The 15,111-nt window shown below is 44.6% G+C and overlaps 1 protein-coding gene across 3 annotated transcripts in view; it reads left to right on the forward strand.

The window, feature by feature from the left end:
- The window catches only part of ANKRD27 (ankyrin repeat domain 27), a 106,181-nt gene that overhangs the window by 79,554 nt on the left and 11,516 nt on the right, over positions 1–15,111 (forward strand). For all 3 annotated transcript variants that reach the window (XM_089667831.1, XM_089667828.1, XM_089667829.1), the window contains exons 24-28: positions 1,014–1,133; positions 3,258–3,419; positions 6,603–6,705; positions 8,655–8,724; positions 14,199–14,271. In XM_089667831.1, the coding sequence (XP_089523957.1) occupies positions 1,014–1,133; positions 3,258–3,419; positions 6,603–6,705; positions 8,655–8,724; positions 14,199–14,271 (528 nt within the window). The remainder of the gene's footprint in view (positions 1–1,013; positions 1,134–3,257; positions 3,420–6,602; positions 6,706–8,654; positions 8,725–14,198; positions 14,272–15,111) is intronic.

Genomic DNA, 15,111 nt, shown 5'->3' on the forward strand with positions numbered 1-15,111 from the left:
ACCAGTGCCCATCAGTGCTGCCCAGCAGTGTCACCAGTCAGTGCCCATCATTGTTGTATATCAGTGCAACATCATCATTGCCGCCTCTCCGTGCCCATCAGTGCTGCCTATTTGTGCTGCTTATCCGTTCAGTCTCATCAATGCACATCAGTGAAGGAGAAAAATGACCTTTTTGCAAAATTTTAGAATAGAAACAAAGAAAAAAAAACAACACATTTTTTGCTTTTTTTGTTTATAGCGCAAAAAATAAAACCCCCAGTGGCGATTAAATACCACCAAAGGGAAGCTTTATTTGTGTGAAAAAAATTATAAAAATTTCATATTGGTACAGTGCTGTATAACCACGCAATTGTCATTCAAAAGTGCAACAGCTCTGAAAGCTGAAAATTGGCCTGGACAGGAAGGGGGTATAAGTGCCCAGTAGCCTAGTGGTTAAACAGTGAGAAGAGTTCAGATGGTTATAATGGGCACTGAGAATAGTTCAGATGGTTGTAATGGGTACTGAGAATAGTTTGGATGGTTGTAATGGGCACTGAGAATAGTTCGGATGGTTGTAATGGGCACTGAGAATAGTTCGGATGGTTATAAAGGGCACTGAGAATAGTTCGGATGGTTATAATGGGCACTGAGAATAGTTCGGATGGTTATAATGGGCACTGAGAATAGTTTGGATGGTTGTAATAGACACAGGAATCCATCTTGAAAGGACATGGGGTAACTGCAACAAGGTTTATTAAAAATCCTTGCAATGTACATAGATAACCAATTCAAGTGATATTTTATTGGAAGGGATGATTTGGTGGGCTGAGTCACCTGGGGGTTCTTAAACTTCCTTGTAACCGCAGCACCAAGATCTTGAGTCTTACTTTTCCTGCTGCAGTAGGTGTGTTGCTGTGTGTTTCCACTCCCCCTGGGCTCTAGATTGCAAAAAATTTTAACTTGGAGAGAGGCACACTTCTGTAAAAACTTTGGCAGATGTCTTATTCCTCACTGATTACATTCTGTTTCAACAGGTGGTGAAGATCTTGATGGAGTACAGCACTGGGAAAAATAAGAAAGACATGCATGGCAATACGCCTCTTATCTATGCTTGTATGGGAGACCATCTGGAAATTGCATCGATGTTACTGGAGGTAGGGAGACTCCGAGCTGCAGTGCTCCAGACGTGTCCTGACATTTGATGAGACTGATCTAACCATCCTTTGCTGCAGTTGCACATTATAAGGAATAAAGGGCCACTCTATGCTCATAAGATATTTGTGCCTTAAAGTAGTTTTCCAGCTATTATTTGATTTCAACTAGTATAATCAAGCCAAGCTGGCCCAAACATACCACTTCCATTACACTATTATGCGGCCACTGTGTGTGCTGTATCATACTGTTGTGGCATCCAGCGCCATGTTGCACAGCTGTGTGAGCGACTTACCATCTGCTGCCATAGCAAAACCTGGTTGACCAGAATACGCCTTCGCCATTCACGAGAAGCCTTGTACTTTTGTCGGTAAATACTAGGCTTCTTCTGACTGGCTGAGGCAGGCAGGCAGATGACATCACAATTTTTACCTTGGCCAATAGGAGGAATGATGTAAACACATTCATTTAGTTCCAGCAGCAGACAGGGTGTCACTTGTACAGCTGCCGGTACACAGGGCTGCTTTACTGTATGTAACTAATGCTACTACAGTATAATTCAGCGCCTACAGCGGCTGCAAAGTCTTGCAATAGAAGCTTGGCCCAAACAAACTATTTAAAATCAAATTATTTATTTATTTATTGGATCTCCAGTGATTAGAGCTTACTGCCTTAACAAATGACAATTTTACATGGTGGGCCTGCAAATTAATCACCTATTATGTTGGTATGTCTCTGGTCACTGTTCACTTTTTTTCTCAAGAAGGATTATTTTCCTGCACGCATGGTTTTACCTGCCTGTCACTCTGGTGGCTTTTGTATTGTTGCATTGGCTACTTTCACCCTGTTCCTTTATAAAGACTATCATTTTTTTTTTCCGTTTATTTTTGGATTTGGGTGTAATTTTACTACTGGTAACTGTACAAATGGTCCGCTTTCTCATTTGTGCTAGTCCTCCCACCTCTCCCAGGCAACCATTTTATTTTTTTTTTAATTCACTGTATACATATTTAAATCCTGATGCCTTCTGGCTGGTCAAGTGACATCCTCTCCTGCTCCAACATCCACTGTGGGTTGTCCTGAATGATGCAAGGAACCCAGCTATCGCAGTGATGTCAGTGCCATTCTCTGCAGCATCTTGCTGTGAGTCCAGGCCCACGTGGTGATGCTCCCTCAGGGGTGAAGCCTTGACTTTCTGGGCTCACAAGAAGTAAATGACACCAGGCAGGAGAGGATGACTGGTGAAGTGGGACATCACGAGAGATAAGTATTGCAGCGTGTAATGGAACCGATCCCAGACTGCACTTGGGTACTTCCGTTAGACTACCGCTTCCCCGTCCGAACACCGACAACAGACACCACAGCTGACCATGCAAGACTAGACAACACCAGTCTTGAAGTAGTCCAGAAAGTAGACTAGTTTATTTGAACACAGATACAAGTTATATACACTCAAGGGAACGATCCCCCCTCCCTGCATAATGACACAGGGCGGGGCAATCTGCATTTAGTAACAAGAGACACACAACAGACAGTCTCATCAGAAGGGAGGGCTGCTGGAGACCCCCCCCCCCACCAAGCCAATACACATAAACACATACATCCCATAATAGTTTGCTCCCAAGCAAGACACAGAATAGAACAATGGGATGCAACTACATGACATTGAACAATCTACAACCCCCACCCCACCTAGACATGTCTACACAATATTAGGATAGATCCCCCTGTACCCCTAACAGGCACAGGGTGACTTACACATAAGAGGGATATGGGGAGCTGAGACAGGGGTCTCCCCACCTCTCCACAGTGAGCTGTGTTCCATGGGTCCCCCACCCAAAGTGACTCCCGTCACATAGCGAAAGCTACATTTGTTATTTTTACAAACTGCAGGCCTGCAGTTTTACTTTATATTTCATTTTCCATTGTTTTTACATTTAAAACCATTTTTTTATCTGATGTATACTGAACAGTGGGGTTTTGAGTCCCTTTTAAATGCCACAAACCGCAGGACAGGTGAAGAATAATATTGCTTTTCTTTTACAGGTTGGCCTCGTTTGTAGTTTTTTTTTTTTTTCAAATCCCTTCAAAAGAATCCTAAATTCTCCTCTTTGCTCTCTCTCCAGCATGGAGCATCTGTCGATCTCTGCAATGTGAAAGGGAACACAGCACTACATGAGTCCGTCCGCAGGAATCACGAGGGGTTGGTGAAGCTGCTGCTGTTATATGGGGCGGCGGTGGACACCAGGAATAAACGGCAGTACTCCTCTTTGGACTATGCAAAAGAGGTACACCATCTCATTCATGATGTAAATAATTTAAGAGTACCTGTCCAGTATGAAAAAAAACATGGTCATCTTAACCTCTTGGCGCCGGCTGAACGCAAATGTGTGGCCTCCCGGCGTATGGGCCTAGACGCCCAGCAGCCGCACATTTGCGTTCTGTTAAGAAAAGACACATGTGCTGAGAGCGTGTCCTGCTCACTCCCAGCACACATGTCCGGTACTCACGGAAAGGTCCCGATCTCCTCTTTCGATCGGGACCTTTCCCGATCATGTGACCGCTGTGACGTTGTGTCACGGCGGTCACATGACTCTAAACCCCGCCCTGCCTCCCGGCTTCTGAAACCCTTAAAGGACCGGGAGGCGCCGGCGCTAAGGAGTTAATTCTTCTACTGACAGCAGTCTTATGCTGGGTGCACATCATCAGTTTTCTTTTTTTTTTTTTTGTTTTGTTTTGTTCAACCCAGCGGCTGAACGAAAAAAACTGAAGAGCTCGAGAGGAGCTTGCTGTACTAACTATCCGATGTCAGTACAACGATCTCCCCACTGAGTTATGTACTGACAGGGGGACTGCCCCCTCCATAACACACCAGTCAGCTCTGACATCCATTGGGCTGTCCGCAGTGATCGAATGCTGGTTTTCCAGCATGCCCATGCTACAGAAGCAGGCCGGACAGGCAGGTGTACACATGGGCCGAATGTTGGCCGGTTTCTATTGATCTGGCCGATAGTCGACCCATGAGTACGGGGCTTAATTGTGTATAAAGAGGCAATACCCTGCCTCTTAATTTCTCTGTCCGAGACCTGGTTTTAACCTCTATGTAAGCTGTGACCGTATTTGGGTCCAGAAATTGGCCTCTCAGACCAGAGCACTCTATCCTGGCTAGTAACAGGAGGAGGTCACATGCTCCTCCATACCCAGAAGTACTGTATGTTTCCAAGGACACTGACAGACAGATAAACCATCAGAGGAGCATAGGGAATGTGCATATCAGCACGTGGGGGGTGGCCTGATTGGACAAAGTGACGGATTATCTTTAACAGCTTCCCGTCCGCCCTATAGCAGAAATGCTACAGGGTGGAAGGGGGGTGCAAAATCACGTGTATATATACGTGATTATGCAGTTCCGAGGAAGGGAAAGCGCGCGCACCCTACCCGCGCCGCAATTCGCGGCCTCGGCTGTCAATCATCGGGTCCCGGCTGGTGATTACTCGCCAGCACCCGGTGATCGCCGAGTATTTCCGACGGGGGAGAGAACTGTATGTAAACAATACAGTTCTCTCCCCTGTCAGCTCCTGCCCACTGCTTTGTATGGCTCTGCATAGCAGTGTGCTTACAGTTGAAAGCACACACAGCACATAGTGTGAAACAGCACACAGTTAACCCTTTGATCGCCCCAGATGTTAACTCCTTCCTGCCCAGTGCCATTAATACAGTGTCAGTGCTTTTTATTAGCACTGATCAATGTATTGTGTCACTGGGGATGTCGGTGACACCAAGTCCATTTCCCCCCCAGTGTCAGAATTCCCAACGCAGTCCCACAGTTGCTGATTGCTGCCATTACTAGTGAAGAAACAAACATATTAATTTACACGTATTGGGATTTTCTTTAGCAAAGACATGTCGCCGAATACATTTTGGCCTAAATTTACGACGAAATTTGATTTTTTAAGTTTTTTTATTGGACATGTTTAATAGCAAAAAGTCAAAAATATTGTTTTTCTCAAAAGTGTCAGTCTTTTTTTGGTTATAGCACAAAAAATAAAAACCACAGAGGCGATCAAATACCACCGAAAGAAAGCTCTTTTTGTGGGGGAAAAAAAGGATTATTTCATTTGGGTGCAGTGTCGCATGACTGCGCAATTGTCAGTCAAAGTAACGCAGCGCTGTAATGCTAAAAAATGGCCTGGTCAGGAAGGGGGGGGGGGGGTAAATCCTCTAGAGGGAAAAAGATTAAAGCCTGTTGTATTCTCCATGTGTTTGGCGCACACTGCTGTTGTTAAATTTCAGAGAGAAAGCGATGAGATACATCGTTTTAGCCACAGTCTCATGCTGTGGCTTTCTGGGTCATTATTCCCTCACCTTCAACTTATTAGAAAACTACTTTAACCTCCTTAGCGGTATTCCCGAGTGTAGCTCGGGGTAAAATTTGAGTACCAAGAGCGGTAACCCCGAGCTACACTCGGGCTTACCATGCGGCGTTGCTCAGGGAGTCCCTGCAGCACTTACCTTGTCCTTCGCTCCCGCGATGTGTCCCCTGCAGCGTCCCTGGCCATCTCATCCGGCCGATGCCGGCATCCGGCTTCCGTGTTCCGGTCCCTGTGACGTCGGGACGGCGGCAAATTTTAAATTTTTAAAAAATTTCATTTTTTTAAAAAATGATTATTACATAGTAAAACATTGCTGTTTCAATGCATTTCACATATAGTTTGTCCCTACTGCTTTGTCCTGTCCCCTGCCTGCATTTTGACTGTTCTTTCTGCCTGGAAACTTAGAAAAGTCCATGACGTCCAAAAAGCGTCCCTTTACGTCAAAAGCGGTTTTAGACCGGCTAGAGAACAGCGATAGTAAATCAGAACCACTTGCAGAATTGAGTGATAATGATTCGTGGGGGAAATTCCTCATCAGACACTGAAAACGATTTTGCGACTTTGCTCAGCGATGTGCGAATTTGCCTCTGTATTTCAAATTTCAGTGTTTTTGGTTTGATTATATTATTGAATTAAATTTATTATTATTATATTATTATTTTTTATGATTTTTTATTAAATTATAATTTATGATTTCGTGTTTCAAATTTTATCCTATCCGGGATGTTTACTAGACTCTTGTTCGGACAGATTTCAGTGAGTTATTCCTGAAAATTACAGGCCTACAATAAAAAACTACATATTTCCATGCAAAAAAAATGGTACCGCTTTCAGCACAAAAAATCGGAAATAATCAGACTGCCGAGGAGGTTAAGGTGCATTGGTCTCTCCTAAAATGAAAACGTAACTTTCCTACACGACAAGCCACTGTCAAGTGGCATGATAAATCACACTGGTGTGAACCAGGGCTTTATGTACATGTTTGTGTGTGTTAAATATACTGTACTTTTTTTTTTTTTTTTTTTTTTCTTTGTTTATTTAAAATGACTATTTCCACTGATGGACATGCTTTATTGTTTGAATTTTTTTCCTTTTTAGAACACCAAAATCAAACAGCTTCTTCTCTCTGCACTCCACAGTGCAGTAGCTAATATCGGGTCAGTGGCATCACTGGAGCAATCGCAGCATATTAGAAAGAAATGTAAGTTTGCTGTTTAAGAAGGGGAACTCGTGCACAGAGGCGGACTGACAACTCATGGGGCCCCTGGGCAATAAGGAATCATGGGGCCCTGTGTCCTTGTTCAAACTCAAAAAAGCCTATGAAAAGGGTACCAGGGGCATCTCATGGGGCCCCCTACTGATCCCGGGCAGTGCCCGAGTTTCCAAATGGTCAGTCCGCCCCTGCCCGTGTATGGATCATCTAGAACTATTTTTATATCGTGGGTGTGTGGTGGGCTGCAGCACATTATATGTAATACAACCTCTGTCCCCAGCAGTTCAGAGTACTTCAGGAGAGGAAGGGTAGATAGAAGATAAAAGAAGTGCTACAGCATCGCAGAATATTTTGACAGAGAACAGGTAGACAAAGGAGTCCTCCAGCAGTACAGAGTAGAATCAAGCATTCCTTGAGCGAATATTCTCTGGTTCAAAATTTGATCAGTGAGGGGCCCTGATGGCACCCTCTCACTCGACATCCTTCAGTTGAAAAGTAGAGTTAGATGGAGGAAGCAGCAGAGCCTTCCAGCAGCACAGAGTATTTCAGGAGAGCAGAGGTAGATATTTAACCGCTTCCTGTCCACCCTATAGCAGAAGTACTGCTACAGGGCGGCACGGGTGCGCAAAATCACATATACACACACACACATATAGATATATATATATATCTATATGTGTGTGTGTGATTTTGCATTTCTGGGTAGGGGGCGTGTTCCCTACCCACGCCGCCATTTGCGGCTACGACTGTCAATCACCAGGTCCAGTTCGGTGATTAGTCGCTGGCACCCGGTGATTGCTGTGCATCTCTGACGGGGGGGGGGGGGGAGAACTGTTTGTAAACAAAATAGTTCTCTCCCCTGTCAACTCCTGCACACTGCTTTGCATGCAATTTTCTCTGCTCCCAGTACTGAAGGGGGGAATAAAAAAAAAAAAGTCTAAGCAGGTGCGGAGGGATGCAGTTAATGGAGCATCTAAAGCTAAAACTTTTTTTTTTTTCCCCCCCCTATTTTAGGTAGGGGGTTACCCCTTCCCATCTCTATCAGTTGTTTTTGCAAAGATATATACGTGATTTTGCATTTGTCACCATTCGCAGCTGTCAAGCACCGGGTCCTGGCCGGTGATTACTCGCCGGCTCCCAGTGATTACCGAGTATCTCTGATGGGGAGGAGAACTGTTTTGTTTACTAACCGTTCTCCTCCCTGTCAGCTCGAGCACACTGCTTTGCATGGCTCTGCATAGCACAGCTAGTAGAGTCCTCCAGCAGTGCAAAGTATTTCAGAAGAGTAGGATACACTCAGCAGTGCAGAGCTTTTCAGGAGAGGAGAGATAGAGGAAAGAGCAGAGTCCTTCAGCAGTGGAGAGTATTTCAGGAGAGGAGAGTTATAGAGGAAGGAGGAGAGTCCTCCAGCAGTGCAGAGTATTTCAGGAGAGGAGAGTTAAATGGAGGAAGGTGCAGAGTCCTCCAGCAGTGCAGAGTATTTCAGGAGAGGAGAGTTAGATGGAGGAAGGAGCAGAGTCCTCCAGCAGTGCAGAGTATTTCAGGAGAGGAGAGTTAAATGGAGGATGGTGCAGAGTCCTCCAGCAGTGCAGAGTATTTCAGGAGAGGAGAGTTAGATGGAGGAAGGTGCGGAGTCCTCCAGCAGTGCAGAGTATTTCAGGAGAGGAGAGTTAGAGAGGAAGGAGCAGAGTCCTCCAGCAGTGCAGAGTATTTCAGGAGAGGAGAGTTAGATGGAGGAAGGTGCAGAGTCTTCCAGCAGTGCAGAGTATTTCAGGAGAGGAGAGTTAGATGGAGGAAGGTGCAGAGTCTTCCAGCAGTGCAGAGTATTTCAGGAGAGGAAAGTTAGAGGAAGGAGCAGAGTCTTCAAGGATCGCAGAGATTGTGACCAGTTTGTAAATACGCAATTAATTTAATCCGAAATGTATCTTCTTTTCAAGCCGCAAATTCCAGCTTGAGTTGCTCAGAATCGCCTTCTTCACCTGGACGGAGTGATGTTACGCAACCCAAGTAAGTTCTGCTACCCCAACCACCAACCCACTTTCTTCCTTCACAGAACTGTGTTAGTTTTTCAGTAAAGTTGCTCTTAGAGACTGCTTAGCATGCTTTTGTAATGTTCTTTTGTTAAATGGAGGTTAAAGGGCTATTTGCCCTTGCCTTGTAATCCATTGCCTTCCACTCTCCCATTACACGTGCTTTACAGAGAAGATTTGGGGATTGCCTTTGTGGAGGATTTGTCCATTAAGCATAATGGGAAACGATAAAAGTGGCTTATTTTTCATGCAAACAGATGGTCTTCTCACATATATGAGCAGCACGAGGCAGACTTAGTGTGAGAGGTGAAAGGCTCTGCCAGTCATGTAGGAGGATGGTGCAGCTATAATTTGAAGGAAATAAGTATTTTTCCCCTGCTGATTTTTGAATGTTTGCCCACTCACAAAGAAGTGATCGGTCTAAAAATCGAATGTTCGGTGTATTGTAACCCTGAGAGACAGAATAGCAACAAAAAATTCAGCAGAAATGCATGTCTAACAAATGATGACTGATCTGCATGTTCATGAGGGAAATAAGTATTTGATCCCCTTCACAAAATATGACTTAGTACTTGGTGGCAAATCCCTTGTTGGCAATCACAGAGGTCAGACGTTTCCTGGAGTTGGCCCCCAGGTTCGCACACATCTCAGGAGGCATTTTGGCTTACTCCTCTTGGCAGATCCTCTCCAAGTCATTAAGGTTTGGTGGCTGACGTTTGGCAACTCGAACTTTCAGCTCCCTCCACAGATTTTCAATCGGATGAAGGTCTGGAGACTGGCTAGGCCACTCCTGGACCTTAATGTGCTTCTTCTTGAGCCACTCCTTTGTTGCCTTGGCCGTGTGTTTTGGGTCATTGTCATTATGGAACACCCATCCGGGACCCATTTTCAATGCCCTGGCTGAGGGAAGAAGGTTCTCATCCAAGATTTGATGGTACATTACCCCGTCCATCGTCCCTTTTGATGCGGTGCAGTTGTCCTGTCCCCTTAGCAGAAAAACACCCCCAAAGCAGAATGTTTCCACCACCATGTTTCACAGTTGGGATGGTGTTCTTGGGGTCATAGGCAGCATTCCTCCTCCTCCAAACATGGCGAGTTGAGTTGATGCCAAAGAGCTCGATTTTGGTGTCATCTGACCTCAACACTTTCAACCAGTCCTCCTCTGCATCATTCAGATGTTCAGTGGCAAACTTCAGACGGGCCTGGACATGTGCTTTCTTGAGCAGAGGGACCTTGCGGGCACTGCAGGATTCCAGTCCTTGTTGGCGTAGTGTGTTTCCAATTGCTTTCTTGGTGACTGTGGTCCCAGCTGCCTGGAGATCATTGACAAGATCCTCACGTGTAGTTCTGGGATGATTCCTCACTTTTCTCATGATCATTGACACTCCGCGAGGTGAGATCTTGCATGGTGCACCAGACCTAGGGAGACTGACACTTGTTTTGTGTTTCTTCCATTTGTGAATGATTGCACCAACTGTTGTCACCTTCTCACCAAGCTGCTTGGCCATAGTTTGGTAGCCCAGTCCAGCCTTGTGTAGGTCTACAATCTTGTCCCTGACATCCTTGGACAGCTCTTTGGTCTTTGCCATGGTGGAGAGTTTGGAATCTGATTGTCTGATTGCTCCTGTGGACAGGTGTCTTTTATACAGGGAACACAATGAGATTAGCAGCACTCCTCAGCTAATCTCTAATCTCAGCTTGTTACACCTGGAAGCCAGAAATCCTGCTGAATGATAGGGGATCAAATACTTATTTCCCTCATGAACATGCAAATCAGTGCATCATTTGTTTGACATGTATTTCTTTTGAAATTTGTGTTTCTATTCTGTCTCTCAGTGTTACAATACACCGAACATTCGATTTTTAGACCGATCATTTCTTTGTGAGTGGGCAAACATTCAAAATCAGCAGGGGATCAAATACGCATTTCCTTCACTGTATACTGCAGTGTATTCAGCATGCCCATTCCAATGCAGTCAATGATATTCTAATGTCAGGCAAAACTGTTCTGCACACTTAAGCACACCATACACACTTAAAAATTTGTCTGGTTCAGCAGGGACTGGGCTAATCCGTGTGTGGTTATCCGTGTCGCTGGGACATTGTATTCTGACCGCAGGACCTGCTTGTTAGAATCTCGTTCAGATTTTTTTGCTGCCTGTATTCTAAAATGGGGTGCCTCTAGACTGTCCATAATGTTAACAGGGCACCCCATTCTAAAATGTGAAAAACTATTCTAAGTTCTATATAACACAGCAACATCCACACACATAGGACACCCAACACTAGAGATGATTTATTCTTCCAAAGTAAATACACTTTTGCATGCTGGTACTGACTAGTATTCCATTGTTTCTTTTCTCCCTTAGTTTTTCTCAATCACTGTGCTAATGTGACCCCAGCACTGATGGAGAGGGGCGGGGGAGGGTCAAACCTGGATTCTGTGCAGGCAGCTGACACCCTCCTTATCAACTGATGATGTCATTGGTTGTCAGGACGCCGGCGGCTGGAAGGTCGTAATGGTGCACAATGAAAACCTGTGGCTTTGTGTAACTAAAAGGCCGGCTTGTTCCACCCGCTGGCTTGTATACAAGTTGTGGGCAATTTTTAGACATTTTGCCAAAGCACCCCTGAAGAAACCTCAAGGCACCCCAGGGTGCCTGGGCACCCTGGTTCAGAAAGGCTGAGCTATAGTATGCCTGCGTGTGGATTTCCCTGTCTTTGAAGAGCTTTTCTCTCACTTCCGGCTTTAGCTTTAGGACAGGAAATGAAAGGAACTCTCCCCCAATGGGACTTACCAACAGAAGTTTTTCATATTCTGTCCAATCTAGAGGAAAAGTTTTGGCTATACATACACTTTAGAATAAAAATTGATAGGGATGCACCAAAATTTTGGCGGCCAAAACATTGGCCGAAAATAGCCGAGCCGATAGGAAAATTTTCGCCGATAGGGGGGTATGTGTACTGCATGAGGGTTGGCAGAGAATGGCAGGAGAGGAGCCGTGTACATAGTGAGATACTACTAAATGTCACTGTCGTGACCGGCTTTTTTTCCCCCCTTTCACTATAGCTCCAAGAATGAGCTGTCACCCTCTCCTCCGCTAAGAGAGGTGGGGGGGTCACTGGGTAATGTCACTGGGTGTCCCTGCCCCTTAAAGGAGGAGAGGATGACAGCACCGGCATTGTCTTGAAATGTAATTACCTGCTTTTTTCCTTGCTAAAGCTCCAAGAATGAGCTGTCACCCTCTACTCCACTAAAGGAAACTAAGGGGCGGGGTTAGTTTCCTTTATCAGAGCAGAGGATGACAGCTCATTCTTGGAGCTTTAGCAAGGAAAAAAAAAGCCGGTAATTACATTTAAAAACCGGCAGTGGCATAGGGGCAGCCAGCGAGGGAGCCTGAGTGTATACACTGCTCCCTCACTATATACACGGCTCCTCTCCTGCCCCCTCTTTGCACACATTGCTTTCTCCCCTACAAAGAGGACCTGTCACTCATATGCTATCACATAGTGGACTATCGGTCCCCTATGTGATAGCAATATCATAAGTTTAACCACTTCCAGTCTGGATACTTTCACCTCCTTCCAGTCCAGGCCAATTTTCAGCTTTCAGCGCTGTCACACTTTGAATGACAATTGCGCGGTCATGCAACACTGTACCCATATGAATTGAGACAGATAAAACTTTATTTTGTTGGTATTTATTCACCACTGGGATTTTTTTTTTTTTTGCAATATGAATGAAAAAGTACAAAAATTTTCAAAAAAAAGTTTGTTATAAAATTTTCGTAAATCTTGGCCAAAATGTATTCAGCTATCTTTTTAGTAAAAAAAAAAATAACCCAAATTAGTTTATAACCAAAAATTATAATTCTTCAAAAAACGTTTTACTTTTTCTTTATATTATTATTTGGGTTTTTTTGTTTTTATAAACATACTGTCACCCTAGCAGTACAGTGTCATGGTGACACTGTACTACTTGTGGGGGGTGATGAAGATTTTTTTTTTTTTTACACCGATTGCTTTTACACCCATGAAGGCTGTAAAAGCAATCATTTCTCCTCTCTGGCTGCATTCTTAGAGCCATAGAGAAATACTTTGTGAGCTGTGATTGGTCACAACTTCTCACATGGTAGAAGACTGTTGTGAATAGCCCTGTACCATGTGACCTCTGTGATGATTCACAGATTTCACACGTAGTAAGCAATGTCCTCAGGAGTGACATCTTGCTTATTACTATTCATGTAATCACTGATTGGCCAATCAGTGATCACATGATCGGGACCTCACACAGAGGTCCCATACGAAGATCGGTGTTCCACTGTGTCCGGAGGACACAGCGGGCACTGGATTGCGGTGCTACACAAGCAGGGGGCGGGGAGGCCGTTTATAAACGGCCACCCGACCCTGCACTGCCATCGTCTGGCCGTTTATATACAACAGCCGAATGGGAGGTGGTTAAACATACTGTTACCCTAGCAGTACAGTGTCATCATGGTGACACTGTACTACTTGTGAGGGGTGAGGAAGATTTTTTTTTTTTTTTTTTTTTTGTTACACTGATTGCTTTTACACCCATAAAGGCTGTAAAAGCAATCATTTCTCCTTCTCTCTGGCTGCATTCTTGCAGCCATTGAGAAATACTGTGAGAGCTGTGGTTGGTCACAGCTTGTCACATGGTACAAGACTGTTGTGAATAGCCTTGTATCATGTGATCTTGGTGATCATTCACAGATTTCACACGTAGTAAGCAATGTCGTCAGGAGTGACATCTTGCTTATAACTATTCATGTGATCACTGATTGGCCAATCAGTAATCACATGATCGGGACTTTACACAGAAGTACAGCGATCAGTGGACCCAGCAGACCCTGGATCGTGGTGTCGCGCGCCCCCAGGGAGTGCGCACAGGCTAAAATGGCGGGCACCGTTTATGAACGGCAACCTGCCCCTGCACTGCTTCCGTCCGGCTGTTTATTTATATATATATATATATATATATATATATATATATATATATATGGACCAGACAGGAAGTGGTTAAAAAAAAAATATACAGTAAAGTTTTTTTTTTTAAAAATGCAAAAAGTACATTTGAGCCTCCCCACCCCCACATATGCAGACATTTCGGTTTCGGCCACATGCATTCTGAATTTTCGGTATCAGTTTCGGCACCAGATTTTTCATTTCGGCGCACCACTGAAAATTGATATAAGGAATCCTGATCATTACAGCTTAGTAATTTCTATTAGGTTAAAGCAATGTTAATCGTGTTTCTTCTGCTGTCCTAAACTACATGGGGGATTCGTAGGTAATATTTTTACTAATAAGTTCGCCTTGGATTTACCCCTGAAGAGTCGCAGTCACATGAAGAATGTCTGCTTTATGGGTTACCTCTTTATATACATAGGGCTGCACAGACTTCCATTTCTCTCTGTTTTTGAATTGCAGATGCACAAGCACAAAAAAGCCAATCCGCAGGGATAAAAGTATGCCAAACTTTGATGAAGATTTATTAAATCAGGTATGGACACTCATTAATATGTGTTTGTAAATCTTAAAGCTGAACCCTGGGCACAAAAATTAATTCAATAGCCAGAAAGGATATAAATGTATGTTGTGTGCAACAAATACTTTTTGCAACCTAAGATATTACCTTGTAAATGTGGCAGTGACATCATCACATAGCCTTGGGCAATAGTGGGAGGAGCCTGGTAGGCCCCACCTACCTGCCTGCAGAACACTACAGGAGGGGGCGGAGACCAGACCAGTCACTTTGCATAAGGAGAGAGCAGTAGTAAGCGGTTTTTATTCCAGGAAGTCTCACTCTGGATTATTGCACAGATGTGAAAGAAATACACAAAGCACACCGAGATTTAAAGAAGAATACACGACGAATGTATTTAGATGATTATCCCGGAGTTCAGCGTTTGTTGTGTTTGTCCTGTGGTGAATTTAATAAGCTATTAGGACTTTATAGACGAGCCATCATTAAATGGCCGACCACGGTCCAAACACAGACTGAGCGCGCTCCTGCTTGGGCTGTCAGCCTGCCAGTCTACACTGGCCAACTTCGCCACTGAGCAGTCATTGGTTCCTGGAACCGCAGGCATCCCAGCAACCAATGATGTCATGTGTGCTCCCCACCCTCTGCAGCTCGCCCTGCTGGCCTGACAGCAGGGTATAGCGTGATGTCATGGTTGTTCCCCGCCCCCTTAACAAGGTTTTTGGCACAGGTCCCGCCCCTGCAGCTCGCTACCTCTGCCAGCTCCCACTTGCCCTCAAGGTATGTATATGTGCACTTCAAAGAAATTTACAGGGAGCATAATGATGTTCAGGGGGAACTCTGATGGGCACGTTATGT

Source organism: Staurois parvus, unplaced genomic scaffold (assembly GCF_062004578.1).
Source record: "Staurois parvus isolate SC_StPar_1 unplaced genomic scaffold, SC_StPar_1.0 ptg003601l, whole genome shotgun sequence".
NCBI lineage: Eukaryota > Metazoa > Chordata > Amphibia > Anura > Ranidae > Staurois > Staurois parvus.